The sequence below is a fragment of the Helianthus annuus genome, chromosome 3 (assembly GCF_002127325.2).
Source record: "Helianthus annuus cultivar XRQ/B chromosome 3, HanXRQr2.0-SUNRISE, whole genome shotgun sequence".
In the NCBI taxonomy this organism is placed as follows: domain Eukaryota; kingdom Viridiplantae; phylum Streptophyta; class Magnoliopsida; order Asterales; family Asteraceae; genus Helianthus; species Helianthus annuus.
This window is the reverse complement of record NC_035435.2, coordinates 137695988-137715440: the sequence shown is the minus strand read 5'-3', so window position 1 is coordinate 137715440 and position 19453 is coordinate 137695988. Positions and strand designations below refer to the sequence as shown.

Here is a 19453-nt window from a genome sequence, read left to right as displayed (position 1 = left end):
ACTTAATAATCAGAACAAAGGCCAATTAGTGCATGTACCATTTTGTCTTTCGGCTATCAACGCCACCACATGATGCATAATTAACCATCCGCCGCTTTTTAACGTTATTTTCACGAAATTAGTAAAATAACATTAAAATTAGTGCAATTTCACTTTTACCCCCCCCCCCCCCCCGGGGCCACACATATCTACATTATATGTGCACATCGCAAGCGGAACGTTAATTACTTGCTAAACAAACTATCCTAAACCAATACAAAATCTAATACTTAATCAACCAATATAAACTCTAATACTTAATTAATCAATAAATAAAATAACTAGATAAACATATTAATTTAAACTAATAATTATATTTATGTTTTTTGTTAGCTCACTTATCTCTATCCTTTCGTTTACAATTATATGATTGGAATTAACTCTATTTACTTGGTGTGTGATTTTTTTATCAAGGAAGTGCACATGTTTCATAGATATTTCAAAACAAATTTCCCACATCACTGCCGACATAATCGGCCACAATGAACTCACATTCCTACGAGTAGATAACATGATAAATACTTCCTCTGCCCTCAACCACTTATTTTTCTCATCAAAAATAAAATAAAATATTATTTATCCGGTAAAAGCTCCGGTCTTTTCATTAAAAATAAAATAAAATATAATTTTCCCGGTAAAAGCTCCGGTCTTTAACATACATACGCCTCCTCAATTTCACATATAAAAGGGTTGCGTCCCATAATCCCACACTCAACCTCCACATCTATCTCTATATACACACACAATCTATCTCTATATTCCACCAATTCCCCAATAACCAACAAACAAAGATGACTGCTTGCATCCACAGATCATGTACACAAGTTCTTGAATTTGAATCTAACCACAACTACACCAAATTCTGCAGATCAGATTACCCTGATCAGCTATCTTGCAAACCCATCTCCAACATCACAACAACACACAAACACCAAGAACATGATGAAGAAGAAGATCTATGGCTGAAGATGAAAGATGAAGCTAAATCAGACGTTGATCAAGAACCCATCTTGTCAAGTTATTATTTCAGCTTAATCTTGTCTCATTCTTCACTTGAAAGTGCTCTAGCTAACCATATTGCAATGAAGTTGAGTAACTCTAGTTTACCTAGTGCCACACTATACGATCTTTTCATGGGTGTGCTCACAGAGGATCAAGAGATTGTTAAATCTGTTAAAGATGATTTAAAGGCTGTTAAAGAAAGGGACCCAGCTTGCATAAGTTATGTGCACTGTTTTTTAAACTTTAAAGGGTTTCTTGCTTGTCAAAGTCATAGGATAGCACATAACTTGTGGTTACAAGATAGAAAGATTTTGGCACTTTTGATTCAGAATAGGGTGTCTGAGGTCTTTGCATTGGATATACATCCTGGAGCAAGAATTGGTAGTGGGGTTATGCTTGATCACGCAACCGGAGTGGTGATCGGTGAGACCGCGGTGATAGGGAACAATGTGTCTATTTTGCATAATGTGACATTGGGTGGGACTGGAAAGAGTGGTGGAGATAGGCATCCTAAAATTGGTGATGGGGTTTTGATTGGAGCTGGGACTTGTGTTTTGGGGAATATTCGGATCGGTGATGGCGCGAAAATCGGGGCGGGTTCGGTGGTGTTGAAAGATGTGCCTGCTAGAACTACTGCTGTTGGAAACCCTGCAAAGTTAGTTGGAGGAAAACAGAATCCTGTTAAGCTTGATAAGATTCCTAGTTTTACTATGGATCATGTGCAACATGTGAATGGATGGTCTGACTATGTTATTTAAAATCTAGGTTGATTTATGAAAATTGTCTTTTTAAGGTTTAGTTTTACACTGGATATGATAGGTAGATGTGTAGAAGACCGTATGCACGTGCACTAGGCACGTATCTGTGCCGATGCATGTACGGATTTGTGTAGAAGATAGGATATGCACGTGCAGGAAAAGGGATCGAATATGTTAAAAAGAGATTATATTGTATATACGCGTGCATATTCTAAATTTCTAATCACGAAAATAATTTGAAATAATGATGTTTACTGGGTTTTTCGTCCCATTGAGAGTTAGGACTCTCTTTATATGAATTACTTTGGATATGACATCTTTGTTTTTTTATTATATCTTTGTCTCACCTGTATTGTGGTATTATATATACAATATCGTATGATGCGTTATATAATAGTATGTTGTACACATGTAATTCGGCTCAGCTGTAAATGGCTTCAGCTAGCTCCAGTTTTCAATTTAATCAGGTTGAAACCGAATAATTAACGCCCCTAATTGCCTGCTTAGACTTTTAACTATCTCTTAATATTAGTTTTAATAGAATTGGCTAAAGCCCAAAATTTAGAACATAAAGCTTAAAATATAGGCTAAAGCCCAAAATTTAGAACATAAAGCTCAAAATATATAAAAATCATATATAAGTGGAACTTGGGCTTAATATTAGTTTTAATAGAATTGGCTAAAGCCCAAAATTTAGAACATAAACTTAAAATATAGGCTAAAGCCCAAAATTTAGAACATAAAGCTTAAAATATCTAAAAATCATATATATGTGGAACTTGGGCTTAACGATTTATGATGTAACCAATTGAAAAATGGGTAAAAAAGTCAGAATCAAACCTCTAATTCTCTAAATGTGGAACAACGGCTTAACGATTGGGCCAAAAGGCCCAAGGCGAGTATGTCTTGGATCATATTTGGTAGTGGGATAATGGTTGATCATGCAACCCGTGTTGTGATCGGAAACAATGTCTCCATTTTGCATAATGTGACATTGGGTGGCACTGGAAAGAGTGGCGGAGACATGTAACCTAAAATCGGTGGTGTGATTTTGATTGGTGCAAGGACTTGTTTTTTGGGAAACATCGGGATCATAGCTAAAATCGACACGGGTTCTATAGTTTAGCAACTAATGATGTTACCTATGTAGAAGGTAGTATTAAATAAGATATACACGTTCTTGACCTAAATTTATTATCCTTGAAAATCATTTGCGATGTCGATATTTATCTCTTATAATAAGATGTTACAATACATGTGAGATATAAATCATATCTAGAAAGTGAAAAGGTGGTTCTATAAATATACCTCTTAGTCGAATCAAAAATGTTGGTGTTGATTATTATGATGAATAGAATAATTTGGAATGTTCTTGTTGTTTTGATCTTCTCTTGGGCCTTTGAGGGAAAGGTAGTGTTTGTTTTTTAAGACGTAAAATGTCTGCAGTCTGCAGACCACATCTGTAGAAGAAGAGGTAGACCAAACCTCTGCAGTCTGCAAGAAGAAGACTGTTTGTTTTTTAACGTATGTAGACTTCTAAAATAAACTGGTGGTGGTGTACAGACGGTGGTGGTGGGTGGTGGTGTTGGACGGTGATGGTGGTAGACGGTGGTGGTGGGTGGTGGACGGTGGTGGTGGTGATGGACGGTAGTGGGTGGTGGACGGTGGTAGGTGGTGGACGGTGGATGGTGGTGGTGCTGAACGGTGGCGGGTGGTGGGCGGTGGTGGTGAACGATGATGGTGGTGGTGGTGGTGGTGTTTAACCCTCTGCATACCTTAGCAAATCTTAGAAGTGGTTGTGTCAAGTCTGCACCAAGAAGAGCTCGCGCAGACGTTTTTTAATGAAACGTCTTCGGAAAAACAAACAGTCTGCGCGTGGTCTGCGCGACGCAGACAGAAGAACCTGCGCGGAGCTTTTCAGAAAAAAAAAAAAAAAAAACAAAAAACAAAACAAACAAACAACCAGCACCAAAGTCTATTGCATTGTCTTGCTGGACCATCATTTTACGTTTGATGTTATTAGTTTTAGTAGAATGGTCCAAGCCCAAATTTTTGAACCTATGGTTAAGATACAAAAAATCATAACCGATAGTCCGGTAGGAACCGTAAAATGCAATGGCCCAAGCCCAAATTCTAGAACTCATTGTTATCTATATACTATATATAAGCATTTCCCATGTACACAATTGTAATTTAACACCCATTTTTTTAAGATGGCAGCCTAAAAGTCTGAAATAAAATCTAAATTTTTTTATTTTTCTCCCCATTTTGTCCTCCTCTCCTTACATCCCCCTCCGAATATGTAGTCAATCGAACAAGCAAATGAAACGGTGGGAGCAATTAATTATGGTTAGAATGATTTTGTCACCCTCATCGATGCAGTAGTGAATGCTAATTTTAATTCTCCATTGAATGCAACAATTGAAGCATTTGTGCGTTTCCATCCCACCCACTGAATTTTAGGTATATTTATGTACTTCCCACACATATAAGATGCGATACAGAGATGTATATCAAAAGTTCGATGGTTCAATGGGGTTACGACGACAGCCGAATTCAATAAATGCATAATTAAACCAAAACGGTTTCAGGATTTAATCATAACCATATGATGGGATGGATCAAGAACATTTATATCTTTAGTCTCTGTTGGGTGCGCAAGTTTGGAGTCTGACAGAGGCTGAATTCCAATCGCAGGTTAGTAAGATTCATCACAGTTATCTTGTAAACCAATTACAATCTCTACATTGTGATTATTTAGTTGTTTTATGCATGTTTTTACTGAATTATGAAGAACTGGATATCTAGGGTTCATGTTATGTTTGTATTTTGGTAAATTAATGTGTTTATATTTGGTGTGTACATGGTGTTTTAATGAAGAAATTGGGGATTTTTATCGGTGAAAATGAAATTTCAGGTGAGATGGGAGTGAAGAATGATCTGAGTTGGTGGGCTTCACCTTCAGTCGTTGACCATGTTAGTGAGGCTGGGGGAGGTTATTAAGGAATGCGAGGAGGTTGTGGGTTGAAGAACCCTGGTTTTTAAAGAGCTTATCAAAGATTAGCTTCTTTATATCTCAGGTAAGTTTATAAATCCCGATCCAATCAATCAAATCTTTATTTGCTTTTAGTTAATCGTGTATGGGATGTTAGAATTATTTAGATCATGATTTGCAAGCTTGACTTCTTTTCTTTTTGTGCATTCAGGTTACCCAACATTCATATTTTAAAGTAATTTCATGGTATGTGTATACTCTTCGGTTGTTCTCTACTTTAAATATACTGTAATTGTTTATCTAGAAGCTAGAAGCAAAGTTACAATGCAAGCATGTTGAACAAGAGTTATATAATTAACAGGCTGGTTATAGGAATCGTAGGTTTGAGACCGGTTTATAATCCTCTACACAAAAACGGTTCCTGAGCTGAAACCAAATTTCAACCCGATCTGAAACCGGTTTGTAACCGACAAGCGAAGGAACCTATTTGAGCCGGATGGAAATCATAGGTTTGGGACGGGTTTATAACTTTACTTTGAAACTGGTTTGAACCCGAACTGAACCGGTAAAAAGCTGCTCAAAACTGGTTAAAACCAGTCTACAAACTAACATAATCCGAACCGGTTTCAAACGAAAATTGGTTTTCACTTTTCATTGACCTACCTGAACCAGTTTAGGGTTTGGAACCAATTTGTGCACATCTAGGGTCGTGTGCCTGTTCGAGCTTGATAAGTGAAGCTCAAGCTCGGGCTTGTTCACTCTAGGCTTGAGCTTATTTAAGCTAGGCTCGAATCGAGCTTTTAGCGAGGCGATCTCGAGTAGCTCACAAGCTGTTTGAGATCATTTACACCCCTCTTTTAGTAATGGTGGTTCGTAATCCTCTTTTTTTTTTTAATGTTCTATTGGTTTGATTTTGAAGAAGAAATGCATGAATATATAGATACGGATACAGATGATATTACTTTACGAATATATACCAAAATAAAAAAAAATACTTCTTTGACGAAGTGGTGTTTAATAAAGGGAAGTGCTGCAAATCTATTGCGGATGTTTTGATGTGCAATCTCGCTAAGAATACCAATCTTTGTTAATCTATGGTATTAAGTTATGAACAAGAATAATCTTGATTTTAACTATATGAAAATTCTTCTGCAGTGTTGAACAGAAAAATCGTGTACAATGAGATTGAGATATCTATGGTATGCTCCTCAAATCAGAACCGAAGCATGGAAGCTCACTTTCTGCTAAAGAGGGAAGGTTTTGATGTTTGTTCATATGGAACAGGGACCCATGTTAAAAGGCAAGCAACTTTGGTTTAGTATTTGTTTACAGTAACTATCCTTTATCTCACCTGTAAATAATGTTAAAACCTTTTGAAATTTTGATTTTAGGTAATCCATATGGGTCAAAATGAAGTAAGTTTGACCATGTTGAGAGGGGTATATTATAAGAACATGAAATGGCAAGCTGCCATTAAAGTCGATAAAAAACAAATCTATCCAGGTACAGTTGGCTCCCAACAAGAAGCTGCTTGTTTGTATGAAGGATCAAGGACGGGTTAGTTTTATTCTCTCAGAACATCAGAGACGGGTTAGTTCCCGAATGAAGTTCGAGCATCCGTCACATAACAGCAGTGACCCGCATACGAAGGCGGATCAAGGAGGAAAGAGTTTCTCAGGATCTGAAGATGTTGAGACATTGGGTTCCCGATGATTTAAAACTTTATTATTGGCATTTCTTTTGTTAAAACATTATAATCTTTATATCCATTTTTAACAAGTTTTATGCTATGACGCGCATTTTAGGAGCATACCTAAATGCTTATGTTGTACCATGCAATCGAGACCTGGCAACCGGGTCGGTTTGGGTCGGGTCATGGGTCAAAATGGGTCATTTACAAAAAAGGGTTGTTTTTGTTCGGGTCGAAACGGTTTGGGTCGGAACGGGTTCGGGTTGAAACGGACCCGGGTCAAAATGGGTTTCGGGTCGGTCCGGGTTGGTTAAAAATTGCTTTCTTTAAAAGGGTTGTTTTGATTGTTTGCGTAGGCGTATAATGAGAACCACACCTAATATATTATAATTTTTTTATTGTTTTAAGGTTTAAATTATATTTTTGTCCTGTATTATCGACTCCGCAGCAACGCGCGGGTTTCCCACTAGTAATATAAAAGTATACAAGTAGTATAAGTTGGGATAGTAAATTTTAATACTACATATATACAATACAAAAATAAACATTTCTTTAAGTTAGGTTTTAACTTTTAATGTTTCGCTAGTTTTTATTGGTGTCGCGCGTTGCGGCGAAACGGAGCAAATGATAATGTTAAACAAAGGATATTTGAAAATGAAGAATGTTGTTTCGAAAGACAAACGGTAGAATCGGTTTAGTTTATTATCGTACCGTAAAACGATACCAAATAAATACTCTAGTCTAAATACAACTTCATATTTAACAACACTTGTATCGGAATCTCCCCGGGGGGGGGAGGGGGGGGGGAATAAACACAATTGCATACTTAAGTTTTTTTTAAATTAACAAACGACAGTTATTAAAAAAATATTAAATTAACTGATAAAGGCAATATCAATAAAAATTATGAAAAACAAAAAGTTAATGAAAAAAGGGAATATGGTTTAAAAAAATTAAAAAGAAAAGAAATATGTTAAAAGTAAATATAATAATAAGGTATTATAATATTAAAATAATAAAATATTAAAAAAACTATATATTATTTTAAATTTAAAATTACTATTCATCATCCCTCAACAACAATATATATATAATGTTATACGGGGATGGCCCACATGGTGGTGCACAAAAAAAAAAAAAAAAAACTGTTTCCAAACACGAGATGGCCCACATATTAGTGCACAAAAGAAACCGGTTCCAAACACGAGATGGCCCATATATGGCATATCATATTTCTTTCTTCATCTTCAACATTCAAAACCTAATAACAGTCCTCCTGAAGCTACAGCCACACCTCACCGGAGGAAGAGTATGATCACCTTACCTTCTTTTCTTCTATTTTCTTTCAAATATGACGATAATTAAAGCGTCAAAGTATCACAAACATCATTGTTGGATATTGGTTTAGGGTCATAAACATCATTGTTGGATATTGGTTTAGAGAAAAATTTGCTTCATCGTACCCCCAGTTTAAAAAAACATGTGTCTACAGACGGGCACTGGTCGGAGGTCCTTCCCGCCCACCCAGGGCTGCCACTGGCCAAAGGATAGACGATGCAAGAGTTTAAAACGTAAAGGATGATCCTTGTCAATTAAAAGGTAAAGGACATCCACTGAAATTTGGTATAAACATAAAGAACCAAAAAAGTAATTTTTTTATATTTAATGCTAACTATGTTTAATTTAAATGTTATTTTATTGAAATTATCATTAACATTAAACTTAAACAACTAAAATATAAAGTGGGACTTAAACAATTCAACACTAGTTTTGGTATGCGGATCCAAACGATCTCACTTTTTTTTTTTGTCAAAACAATGTTTAACCGTATGCTTCTTGAGACTTGAGTTTGCCATGGCTTTCAAGAACTTCCCACAATACTTGTAACGAGTCATTTCGGTGTTTTCCGGCATAAGACATATGTCGTAGTGGGCAATGGCGGATCTATGGGTTCCTGGGTTCCTAGGTTACCAAGAACCCCCTTAGTTCCTGAGTTCCCAGGAACCCCCTTGGTTTGTAAAAAAAGGAAAAATATAGTGGAAACCATGATTTGGGAAAATAGTAAGAATTTGTGAGATTCTACCAAAAGGAACTCCCTGGAAAAAAAATCATGGATTCGTCGCTGGTAGTTGATCAAATCTCGGGGTTTCTTTTGGTTTCGAGTACCAAAACAATTTCTTCATTGTTTGCCATCGTTAGTGATAAGAATGCATAAAGGTTTGAGCGTTTTGCGTTTTAGAGTGTGTTTGAGAGTTAGAGAAGTAGTGTAATCAAACGTAAGCATTCAACACCTATTTATACTAAAGTACCAGGGTTAAAATGGTAAATAACTAGTTCCAACGGTTCAAACGACTATATTATCGTTAGGAACCAGTTCCAACGTTAAAATCCATTTTAAACCATACCCGGTTGTACCCAATTTTTGGGTAGGAGTCGACCCAACTTGTACCAGTTCTACATGGTACCCCACTATACCTCTAGTATCCGGTTCCTACAAAGACCAGGTTCTAGCTGTACCTCATTAGGCGTTAACCAATTTCGGCGGAATATCCGGCCCAAGCATCTTTAGGCCCCACCTAACCCATTTAATATATATTTTTCTTAAAAACAAAGGTTGGTGGCCTTTGCCACCAACTGAAACACCCTTGTACTTTCAAAATAGTTATTTTCAGCTCTTATATTTTTTACAAACTTTATAAATTCTCATTTTCACCCCTTTAAGTTCTAACTTTTCAAGTTTACCCCCTTTCATTCTTTAGCTTAAAATGAAATAAACCATTTTCTCACGTGCTTATTTTTATGTACGTGTCGGCATAAATTCATGTTTTGACGTAAATTTTTTCGAAAATGGGTTAGGTCAATTGTATAATTCGTTTTCATGCTTATTTTTATTACGTTTTCAACTGGTTTACGTTTTGATGTAAATTAAAAAAAAACAGTATTTTCCCACGTGCTTATTTTAATGTACATGTCAGTATAAATTCACGCTTCAACGTAAACAATATAAATTCATGTTTCGACTTAATTTTTTTCGGAAACGAGTTTAGTCATATAATACGTTTTCAGGCATATTTTTGCGTACGTTTTCGGTTGGTCTACGTTTTGACATAAACTGTGTTTGGAGATGAGTCCGGTAAAATATAATACATTTTCATTCGGCGGTATAAATTCGAAAAATTGTATATTTTGACGCCGCTAAGTCTCGATGCAAAGGTAAGGGCGGTGTAGTGGCTAGATGGAACCCTCACTAAAAGAACCAACCCGGGTTCGATTTCGTTTCTTTTGTAATCGTAATGCTTATATAGATTACACTGAGTTAGATCGAATACGTCGAGACATGCGTTTTCATGAGGTTAACGTGTCACACAATGTGCCGTCAGCTATAAACAATTAAGACGTCACTGCCGCAACACTCGGCTGATGACTGTCAGAAAGAAGACAAAAATCTATAGTATAGGAGCGAGTGTGTAACATGGTGTCATATATAAACACCGCTCTTGTAAACCCTAAGTGACTTATTTTTCAATCGAATACAAGCCCCTGTTTTTCTCTATACCGCGTGACATGGTATCAGAGCAGTGTTCTGATTCTTGAAACCACATTGCTCATCAACAATCAAACTCGGAAATTAAACAACCCAGACACTCAACCCTAAGAGCGTTCAACAAGATTCAACCTTGAAATCATTCCATCGCACAACCCTAAAACAAGATTCAAACTAGAAAACCCAATCCTAAAATCGTCGCACAGCCGCGATCAGTCAGAAATTCAAATCTGTTTTAATCAATCTTCGAATCTGTTTGTTTCGATCTTCAAAACCTTCAAACCTCTACTTTGTTTCGATCCTGTTGAAGGATTAATACTTCTTCGTCCACGAACCTTTTTGCCAACGAACATTCATTCCCACGAAGAATATCCTTCGTCACATCCAATCTTCGTCACATCCAGTCTTCCTCATTCCTCATCTCCGAACAATTCCTCATCCACGAACATTCCTTATACACGAAACATTCCTCATCTACGAACATTCTTCATCCACGAACATTCCTCACCCACGAACAATTCCTCATCCACGAACAATTCCACATTCCCACGAACATTCCTTTCTCCCGTCGCCGGTGGCTCGACGAAGAAGAGAAGACAGGCTTAGTGTGCAGGGTCGCTATCTCTCCCGGCTTGACCTCTCGCCCTAAGTCGATCTTTCGATCCTTCCATTCGCTTCCGGGATTCGGTTCTGTTCGGCCCTTTGGATCTGTTGCTAGCAGGTTCCTCTTCTCGATTGCTTAGTAGGTCTGATATTGGTCGCGGCTATCGTGATAGTGCAGCTTAACTAATTCGAATCCTATTAACCTTTCATAGAGTTGGTTCCTCAGCTCCTTTCTTCGTCAATTCCTTCTTCACCCACCTATCAGTCTTCCGCAAACTCCACAGAAGCTTCTAACAGCTCCTGTTTCAACCTTTTTTAAAAAAAAATAAAAAGGAAAAAATCAAATTTTTCGAAGATGGTTAATCAGAGGAACTATGAGTTGTTTAATGAATATCCATCAATAAGTGGAGAAGCCTATTTAACAACACAGGAAAGTAGTGATCAAGTCAATCCTTGGATCTTTGATTGTGGAGCCACTGATACGATGACGTACGAACCATCGGACTTCGTCTCTACAAAGAGACCAAACAGAACCCACATCAAAATGGCAAATGGCGAAAATGTCTTAGTAAAGGGATGAGGAACTGTTGAAATATCTCCCAATCTGAGACGGTCAAACTGTTTATATGTTCCTTCGTTAACACACAAGTTGTTATCAATAAGTCATGTTACAAAGGAACTCAACTGCACAGTTCTAATGCACCCTCATTTTTGTATCTTACAGGACATCAGAACTGGAAAGATAATTGGGCGGGGTACTGAACGGCAGGGCTTATACTATGTGGATGAGATAACTCATTCAGGGATGTAACACCCCAAAACCGAATTATTAATTTGCTAGTTTGTTATCATGTTTAACAAAATAAGGTATAATAACTGGGTTAGTAAACCTACTTAAATATCTAGCAAATTAAGTAAAGGAATGAAATTAAAGCCAAATATGATGGTGTCATGAATTTAAGGGGCTAAGGTTGCCAAACTAGAAACTTGAATTGAATAAAAATAAAAAGAAAAATCAAAACTCACACACTTACAGTGTGTGAGTCTGGACGATCGAACAAGGGAGCAGGGCAAGGTGAAACCCTAGTTTCACCAAATCCATCAAATTCAGTAGGGATTTCAAGGAAAATCGAATGCATGAGCCTCTATTCTTGAACATCTAACCTTGTTAATTGATGTGGTAAGTCCAATTTCGTGATTTGATGAATTGTAGGAAATGGGTTTCAACACAATCATGAGTTTGTAATATGATTTGTGTAAATTGGATGTTGGGACTACTCTTAGAACAGAAATCATGTTCGATTTTTAAGTTAGTTGAAATATTTTAGTATAAACCCACTTTATGAGAATATGTTATGAGTAGGAGGATTGAAATTGATATAACTATGTGAAGTTTGAACTATGATGTTTTGAGATACTTGAAATCTTAGACAAATGGGGGTAGGATGAAAGATTTCTATGAATTTGATTGATTGTTAATATGTCACATGAAGAATTAGTAGGAATCATGCTTTAAAAGCTTGTACATAATGTTTCACAAATGCGAAACCCGCCAAATGTTCGATGAAATGCCTAAGAGAACAAATATGTGAAGTTTTATGCAAGTTATAAGCTTATAAGTATAGAAAGTGATTATGATATAATTGTTAGCAAACTAACACGTGAAGTGTGTTTTAGATGGAGTTATGTGGATTTCTAGTAATAATGTATGTCGGGTTCAAGGATAGTGTCTAATTAGTTAATCTTGAATGATGATGTTGTTGTTATAAAGTTATGAGATATGTAGTATCAAAAGAATTGATTATGCTATGTGTGCTTATGTGACCTTATGGTCGTATGTGTGTGTTATACTACGCGAGTAGGAACTGTATAAAATGTCCATAGCATAACTGATTACAATAATGCGAAATGAATGCAATTTTAGAATGTGCGTTATACTAATGATGTGGTAATCGTGATGACATGATAAGTATAGGATCGTGTCAATATGGGGGAAAGCACGGAAGGTTAACGGAACGAGGAAGAGGAAGCATGTACGAAACGGACACTCGAGGTAAGTAAACTCCCGGACTCCATCTTTAATAGTAATGGAATTAATAGTATGATAATCGTTAAAGGTTATGTTGAAATTTGTTATTGAAGATGATATCTAATGAGTATATTAAGTAAGTGATTTCCGTAATCACTTCTTAGTTTGTTTGAGTAATATAATGTTTTAATTAATTAAACATGATGTTTGAGGTCAAATATGTGTTGAAGTCTTTCATCGTAAATGATGGGATTAAAGTTGACTAAAACGCCCTTGATGGGTATATTGGGCAAACGACCTTAAAAGTAGTTTAGAAACAAGCTATTCGATTAGTATAATGTATTGGTCAAGTATGAAAGTGGGGAGTATGGTTTTGTAAGTTATAGACTATTTAATACGCAAACACCTTAACGGGTCGAAATAAGCTTTTCAGCGAAAATGGGTGGAAAAAGGTGTAAGGTAGCCGGGAATGAATCTTTTATGATAGATGACCTTGAAATTATCAAGTTCATATGAAGTTAAGGTCAAACCAACAAGTTATGTTGCTAAATACATGAACGGGTCAAATAATTCGTAAAGGAATAATAAGCCGAAAACGTATAAGTCAAGAATTTCCTTAACTCGGATGTTGGATTTTAAGTTCACATGATAGAATGTTAATTTACAAACATGTAGGAAGAAACGGGATGTTAAACGGGTAAACGGTTTAAAAGTTATGCGAGTTTTAGTGCGTTCGAACGACGAAAACAACACAGCAGGAAAACTGATTTTCGAGAGGCCGTAGCCTACGCCCTAATGGGCCGTCGCCTACGCCCCCTGGAAAGTCAGTTTTTGCTGACGGGTTATTTTGCTGCCTACGGAGGTTTTTGGCTACGTGTAAATGCAAGGGTCGTCGCCTACGCCCCCTAGGGCCGTCACCGACGCCCTCCCCATGTCCAAAATGCTGAAAAATGTTATCTAAGTTGATTTATGGGTCGTGGGCTTCGGTAGGTTAACCGTGGACTACGACGGGCCTCCCAAACATGATTTTTAATCGTTCCTTTGATGATTATGGGTTATAAATCTAATTCTAAGACCCACGTAATTAATGTATGGTTATGTAAGAGGTATGCGAGAACTTGTACGTGTATGTATGGTTAGGTACATCTGTAGATGTGTGTATATATGTATGTATGAAGGTGCGTCTGAGTGTATGTATGTACGTGAAGATGTAGGAAGGTATGTACGTAGGTAGATGTGTATGCATGTATGTAAGAATGTATATATGCATGATTTAGATACGTTGAGTATTGACATTATTAATGGTCCGCCTTGAGAATGAAACGCAATGCAGGTACATGATTGAAGCCTCACCGGGGAATAGATATACAGATGAAATGCTTAAAGTTAGAAAGATAACGGAATGGGAAGTTTACATAGGTGAATCTGATTTATACATAATGTGCACTAATGTTATGAATGTATGTGGTGAGTGCAGGTTATACGAATCACGAATTATCATCACGAGGATTAGTGATCAAAGACCGAGTCACAAGATAGATTGTACGGGAATGTTGGAGTATGTAGTTTGGTAAATACAAGTGATGCTTTTATTTTGTAAAAGAGTTAATTCAAAACGAACTTTCAAGTATGTAAAGAAACTTATAATGAAAAGAAATTTTATGGTACGAATTTTCCGCTGCAACTTTTGTCAAGACGTGTCAGGGTCTTACAAGGGACCGCAATGCTTGCTCACGGTACAAAGAGTAGAGAAGCATGGCTTTGGCATAGATGATTAGGCATCCTTCCGCAGGATATCTGCACCTGTTACTTCCCGAACTCTTCCCGTCCAACATCACATTAGACTGTGAAACCTGTGTCTTAGCCAAAAGCCATAAGAAACCATTCAAACCGAGTAACACCAGAGTTAGTGAACCGTTTTCCCTAATACATTCAGATGTTCGGGGCCCAGCTGAAACTAATGGAGGTCAGAATTTCCGGTTCTTTCTACTATTTGTTGATGATTGTACCCGTATGACATGGGTGTATTTTTTAAAAAACAAATCTGAAGTCTGTGACAAATTCAAACTGTTTTACACCACGGTCCAAACTCAATTCAAAACCAACATTCAGATCTTACGATCTGACAATGGAGGGGAATATGTTAATAACCCTATGAAACAATATATTCAAGAGAAGGGAATGATCCACCAAACCACGTGCCCAAAACACCCAGAACAGAATGGTGTCGTTGAGCGGAAAAATGGCATTCTGGTAGAAATGGCCAGAGCCCTTATGCTTGAATCCAAAGTTCTTAAGTCCTTTTGGCCCGAAGCTATAAACACAGCTGTGTATCTCCTTAACCGTTTACCAACCAAAGCACTTGATCTAAAGACTCCCCTAGATACCTTATCTATATTCACTAAACTACCTCCACAATATACCCTACCACCTCGAGTCTATCGGTGTACAGCCTTTCCCCATATACCCAAAACTGAAGGATCCAAACTTGACCCATGCGCCGAGAAATGTGTCTTTGTTGGTTATGGGGTGAATCAGAAGGGTACAAATGCTATAATCCATTACGACGTCGCGTAATTACCACTGTCCACTGTGATTTTCTTGAAACAGAATATTACTATCAGTCCCATCTCAGTGGTCAGGGGGAGATAGAGCATGAGGACTCACTGAGATGGTTGAAGTGGATTCCATCCACAAGCGAAGACGAGTCATCTTATACATCCACACATACTGAGCCTGTCGAAAGTCTCACCCAAGAATCACCCAGATTGGTGTCCGAGGTAAGTGACTCTCAAAATCTTGGAAATGCGATTGAATGAGACCCTAATAATCATGAAAGTCCTGGGGTAATGGAACAGGTGGAGATCGCTGAGCAAAACAACGCAGCTCAAAGGGAATTCGAATCTAACGAACAACATGATTGAGGCTCTGGAACAACACCGGGAATATATGTTTTACCTTCGAGAGCCAATAGAGGGGTTCCTCCAAAACGGTACTCCCCAGAAAGGGAAACCAGAACTTCAAGGTATCCTGTAGCTAATATGGCTGACGGGAACTTATCTAACAGTGCGAAAGCATTTGTTACCTCTCTATACTCTGAACAAATACCAGTTCCGTAAAGGAAGCCCAAAGTCAGAAGAACTGGAAAGAAGCAATGGAAACGGAGATCATGCTCTTATGAAAAACAACACATGGGAGAAGTGCAGCCTTCCTAAAGGAAAAAAAAAACAGTTGGATGCCGGTGGGTGTATTCAATCAAATATAAATCAGATGGTTCCATTGGGAGATACAAAGCATGGCTTGAAGCCAAGGGTTACACTCAGAAGTATGGGATCGATACTATGAGACTTTTTCTCCAGTTGCAAAAATGGACACCATCAGAGTCCTCTTCTCCGTGGCAGCCAATAAGAACTGGCCTATCCACCAGTTCGATGTTACAAATGCATTTCTCCATGGAGACCTAACGGAAGAAGTCTACATGGAAGCACCCCCAGGTTTTGGAGCGGGTTTTAAAGAAGGAGAAGTCTGTCGGTTGAAAAAGTCTTTATACGGGCTGAAACAGTCTCCTCGGGCATGGTTTGGAAAGTTCACTTTGGCCATGAAAGAATATGGGTATTGTCACACCCCAACCGATGGCGGAAACATCGGGATGAGACGAACAAATTGCTCAAAACAACATAACACTAGATGTGATAATATAAAATTAATCCATTTATTAAAACTAGGGAACAATACAAAGTTTCAAATATCCAAAACATAATCTCAACAAGGTTTATAACTAAAATGTGTTTCTAAAGCCATCCTAGCTTGTTTTCTTGAATTCTTGATAAATCAACCTGCAATATGCATTAAAATAAAGTCAACAAAAACATGTTGGCGAGTATACAAGTTTTCATACATAGCATAGTACGTGTTTAAAATGTTTACTCATATCCAAATGTGAAATACAATATCATGTTAACAGTATATACTCGAAACGATGTTACTCTATGTGCCCAAACCAAAGTTTAACGCAATTAAAGTGTACCCAAACGAATTTGAGTAGGTTGACATAGTTAAACCTAACAATACCTGCTCATAGAACAGGAGGGGCGTTTCTCAACCTATAGCGCTACCATTGTTAGGGGAGGCTTGTACGAAGTTAATGAACACATAGTCATTAGGTGTTTACAGTAGCATAACATGTCTAACATGATTAAAATGTATCACATAGAGTAAGGATAGAGTGTGCATAAAATGTTTAACGTGATTGTGATGTTTGATATAGAATACATATTGCACCCAAAAGTGGAAAATAGAAAATGGGTCATGTATACTCACATTGATTGCGTTGCGCTTTTCTTGGAAACGATAAAGAATCAGGGATTTTCCAAAGGGTGTGCACAAGAGGATTACCCTATTAATTTTGAAGGATTTGTTAAATATTGGGGACTTAGAGATTAATTAACAAGGCATTTATAAAAATAATATGAATATAAACATTTCTAAAATAATATTCATATGTTTCATTTTTAATATTTGGTAATTAAATGAGATAAGTAACAATTTATATATAAATAAGTGAATGATAAATAATATTTCTAAAATTCTAGATTATATAGATTATTTATTTCTAATATAAAAATAAAAATTTCGATTTTAAATAAAGTAATAAATCTGAATAAGAATAATAATTCACATGTAAATAATAATAAAAATTCTGATTTAGAATTGATAAAATAATAAATTCTGGTTATATAAAATAAATCTGATTAATAATTCGAATTTAAATAATAATAATAATAATAAAATAATAATTCTGTTTATTATACATATATAAAAATGATAATTCTGATTTTAATAAAATAATTCTGATTAATATAGAAATTCTGATTTATAAAGAAAATACAAATTCTGATTTAAAATAAATAAAACATAAATTCTGTTTTATTAAAATAATAATTCTGAGTTTAAAATATAATAAATCTGAAATAAAATATCAAGAATAATAATTCTGAAAATTTATAAATAAATTCTGATTTTAAATTATAAGTTCTGTTATATATAATAAATCTGCACTAATAAAATAAAATTTCTGAAAAATAATAAATTCTGATTTGATATATAAATTCTGAAAAAAAAGAAATCTGAATTATAAATTCTGAAATTAGATAAAAAAACTGGAATAAAAAATCTAATTTAAATAATAATTCCGAAATACATATTAAATATAAAATCTGATTAAAATATAAAATCTGAAAATAATATTTCTGATTTAAAAAAAAAATATATTTCCGTTTTAAAATATCTGTTTAATAATAATTATTATATTAATATATCTGTTTTAATAATATTAATATTATTATTAATAAATCTGAATAAATAAAATATATATGTTAATAAATCTGATTAGTTTTAATGATTTTATCAAAAATCAGTAATAATAACACTATTAATTCCTGTCTGTTATATATCAGTTATATGCATACATATATATATACGTGTACAAGTCGGAAGAAAGAAAGAAAAAAAAAAAGAAAAGGGCTCGGAGAAGAGGTTACCGAAATCGGCGAAGTGGCGGTGCTCGGTGGTGGTGAACTCCGACGGTGAGGTGGTGGTCGGAGGATCCCGGCGACGGAGTGAACGGAGGTGAAACGAGGTGTGGTACGGTTTCGAAGTGAAGGATGGAGCCGGGTTATATAGGGTGGTGTCGGGTTGGTTTAAAAGGAAAGGAATGATTCGTGATTGATTGGGGTGATTGACATCCTAAGTTTGGTAAACCGGGAGTCACAGCCGGAGTAACTCACGCAGAACCGAAAAGGGTTGTCCAGAAAACGCGTTCTGCATTGGCGGGAAATTATAAATAGGAAATCATGTATTACGCGTATAAGGATAATTAGTTTCCATAAATGAACGAATGAGGCCAATGGCCGACCGGTTAATGCCTGTGTGTTTGGTTTGATGTGCGCGGGTTCGAGTCCCGTTTCAGTTCGGTTCCCAGGGGGTTTTCCCCTTTTTACTTATTTTGTTACAATATTTACAGTTTGGCCCCTTTAGTTCAAGGAGTTTGACTAACGTGCCTAACTGGGTTCCTCAACCCAGTTACTTGTCCTCTTCATTAAACAACTAACCTAGTTAGTCTAGTTCTTTAAGGTTTAACTAACTAGGTTAGGTTTAAACTAACTAGATTAACTAGAATAATTTTTTTTTTATAATTCTTGTATTTACTATATTAATTTAGTTAATTAATTAAAATATTAATTCTATTTATTAAAATACCAATTTATTTAATTAACTAATTTATTTAATTAATACAAATATTATATTTATTTATTTTAACTAATAATATATATTATAATTATTTGATTTAGCCCAAATTCTTGGTAATTTATCGAATTAACGTACGAATTCCCGATTTTTGTTCGGTTTAGGGTAATCTCTTGGCAACGATGAATTTAAGAGCTGAGATTTTAGATGGAATTTCACTGTTTTTACGTGCTTAACATAGTTTCAATGTGTTTTAACGTGTAATAACATAACATAGTATTTAAACAAGTATATGATCAAAATAATGCACTTTTTCATTACGATTCAAGTCTCGAAGTGAAATTGGGAATAAGCGAGAGTACAATTGTCTAAAATAGGAAAGTACAAGTCAACAAGCTATAAATAGAAAGTTCAAAAACGCGAGGCGTTACAGGTATCACCAAAGTAAGCTGATTGATATGTGCAAAATGCAACATATAAATTACATCAAATGTGGCATAAAACTAACCCTTTTTTAGTACTAATGTTGGAAAAAGTGATTTTTTGT

At 35.9% G+C, this 19453-nt stretch overlaps 1 protein-coding gene and 1 long non-coding RNA gene across 2 annotated transcripts; both read left to right on the top strand.

Annotated features, from left to right (window-relative positions):
* The first annotated feature begins 723 nt into the window (after positions 1-723).
* Positions 724-2127, top strand: LOC110929779 (serine acetyltransferase 1, chloroplastic). Its single transcript, XM_022172955.2, has one exon. It carries the CDS (start codon positions 831-833, stop codon positions 1797-1799), a length of 969 nt encoding a protein of 322 aa, XP_022028647.1. The 5' UTR covers positions 724-830; the 3' UTR covers positions 1800-2127.
* Positions 2128-11674: 9547 nt separating this feature from the next.
* On the top strand, positions 11675-14247 carry LOC118490695. The gene is made up of 3 exons (XR_004889903.1): positions 11675-11811; positions 12607-12684; positions 14138-14247. It is a non-coding gene; the product is annotated as an uncharacterized LOC118490695 (long non-coding RNA).
* The last annotated feature ends 5206 nt before the right edge of the window (positions 14248-19453 follow it).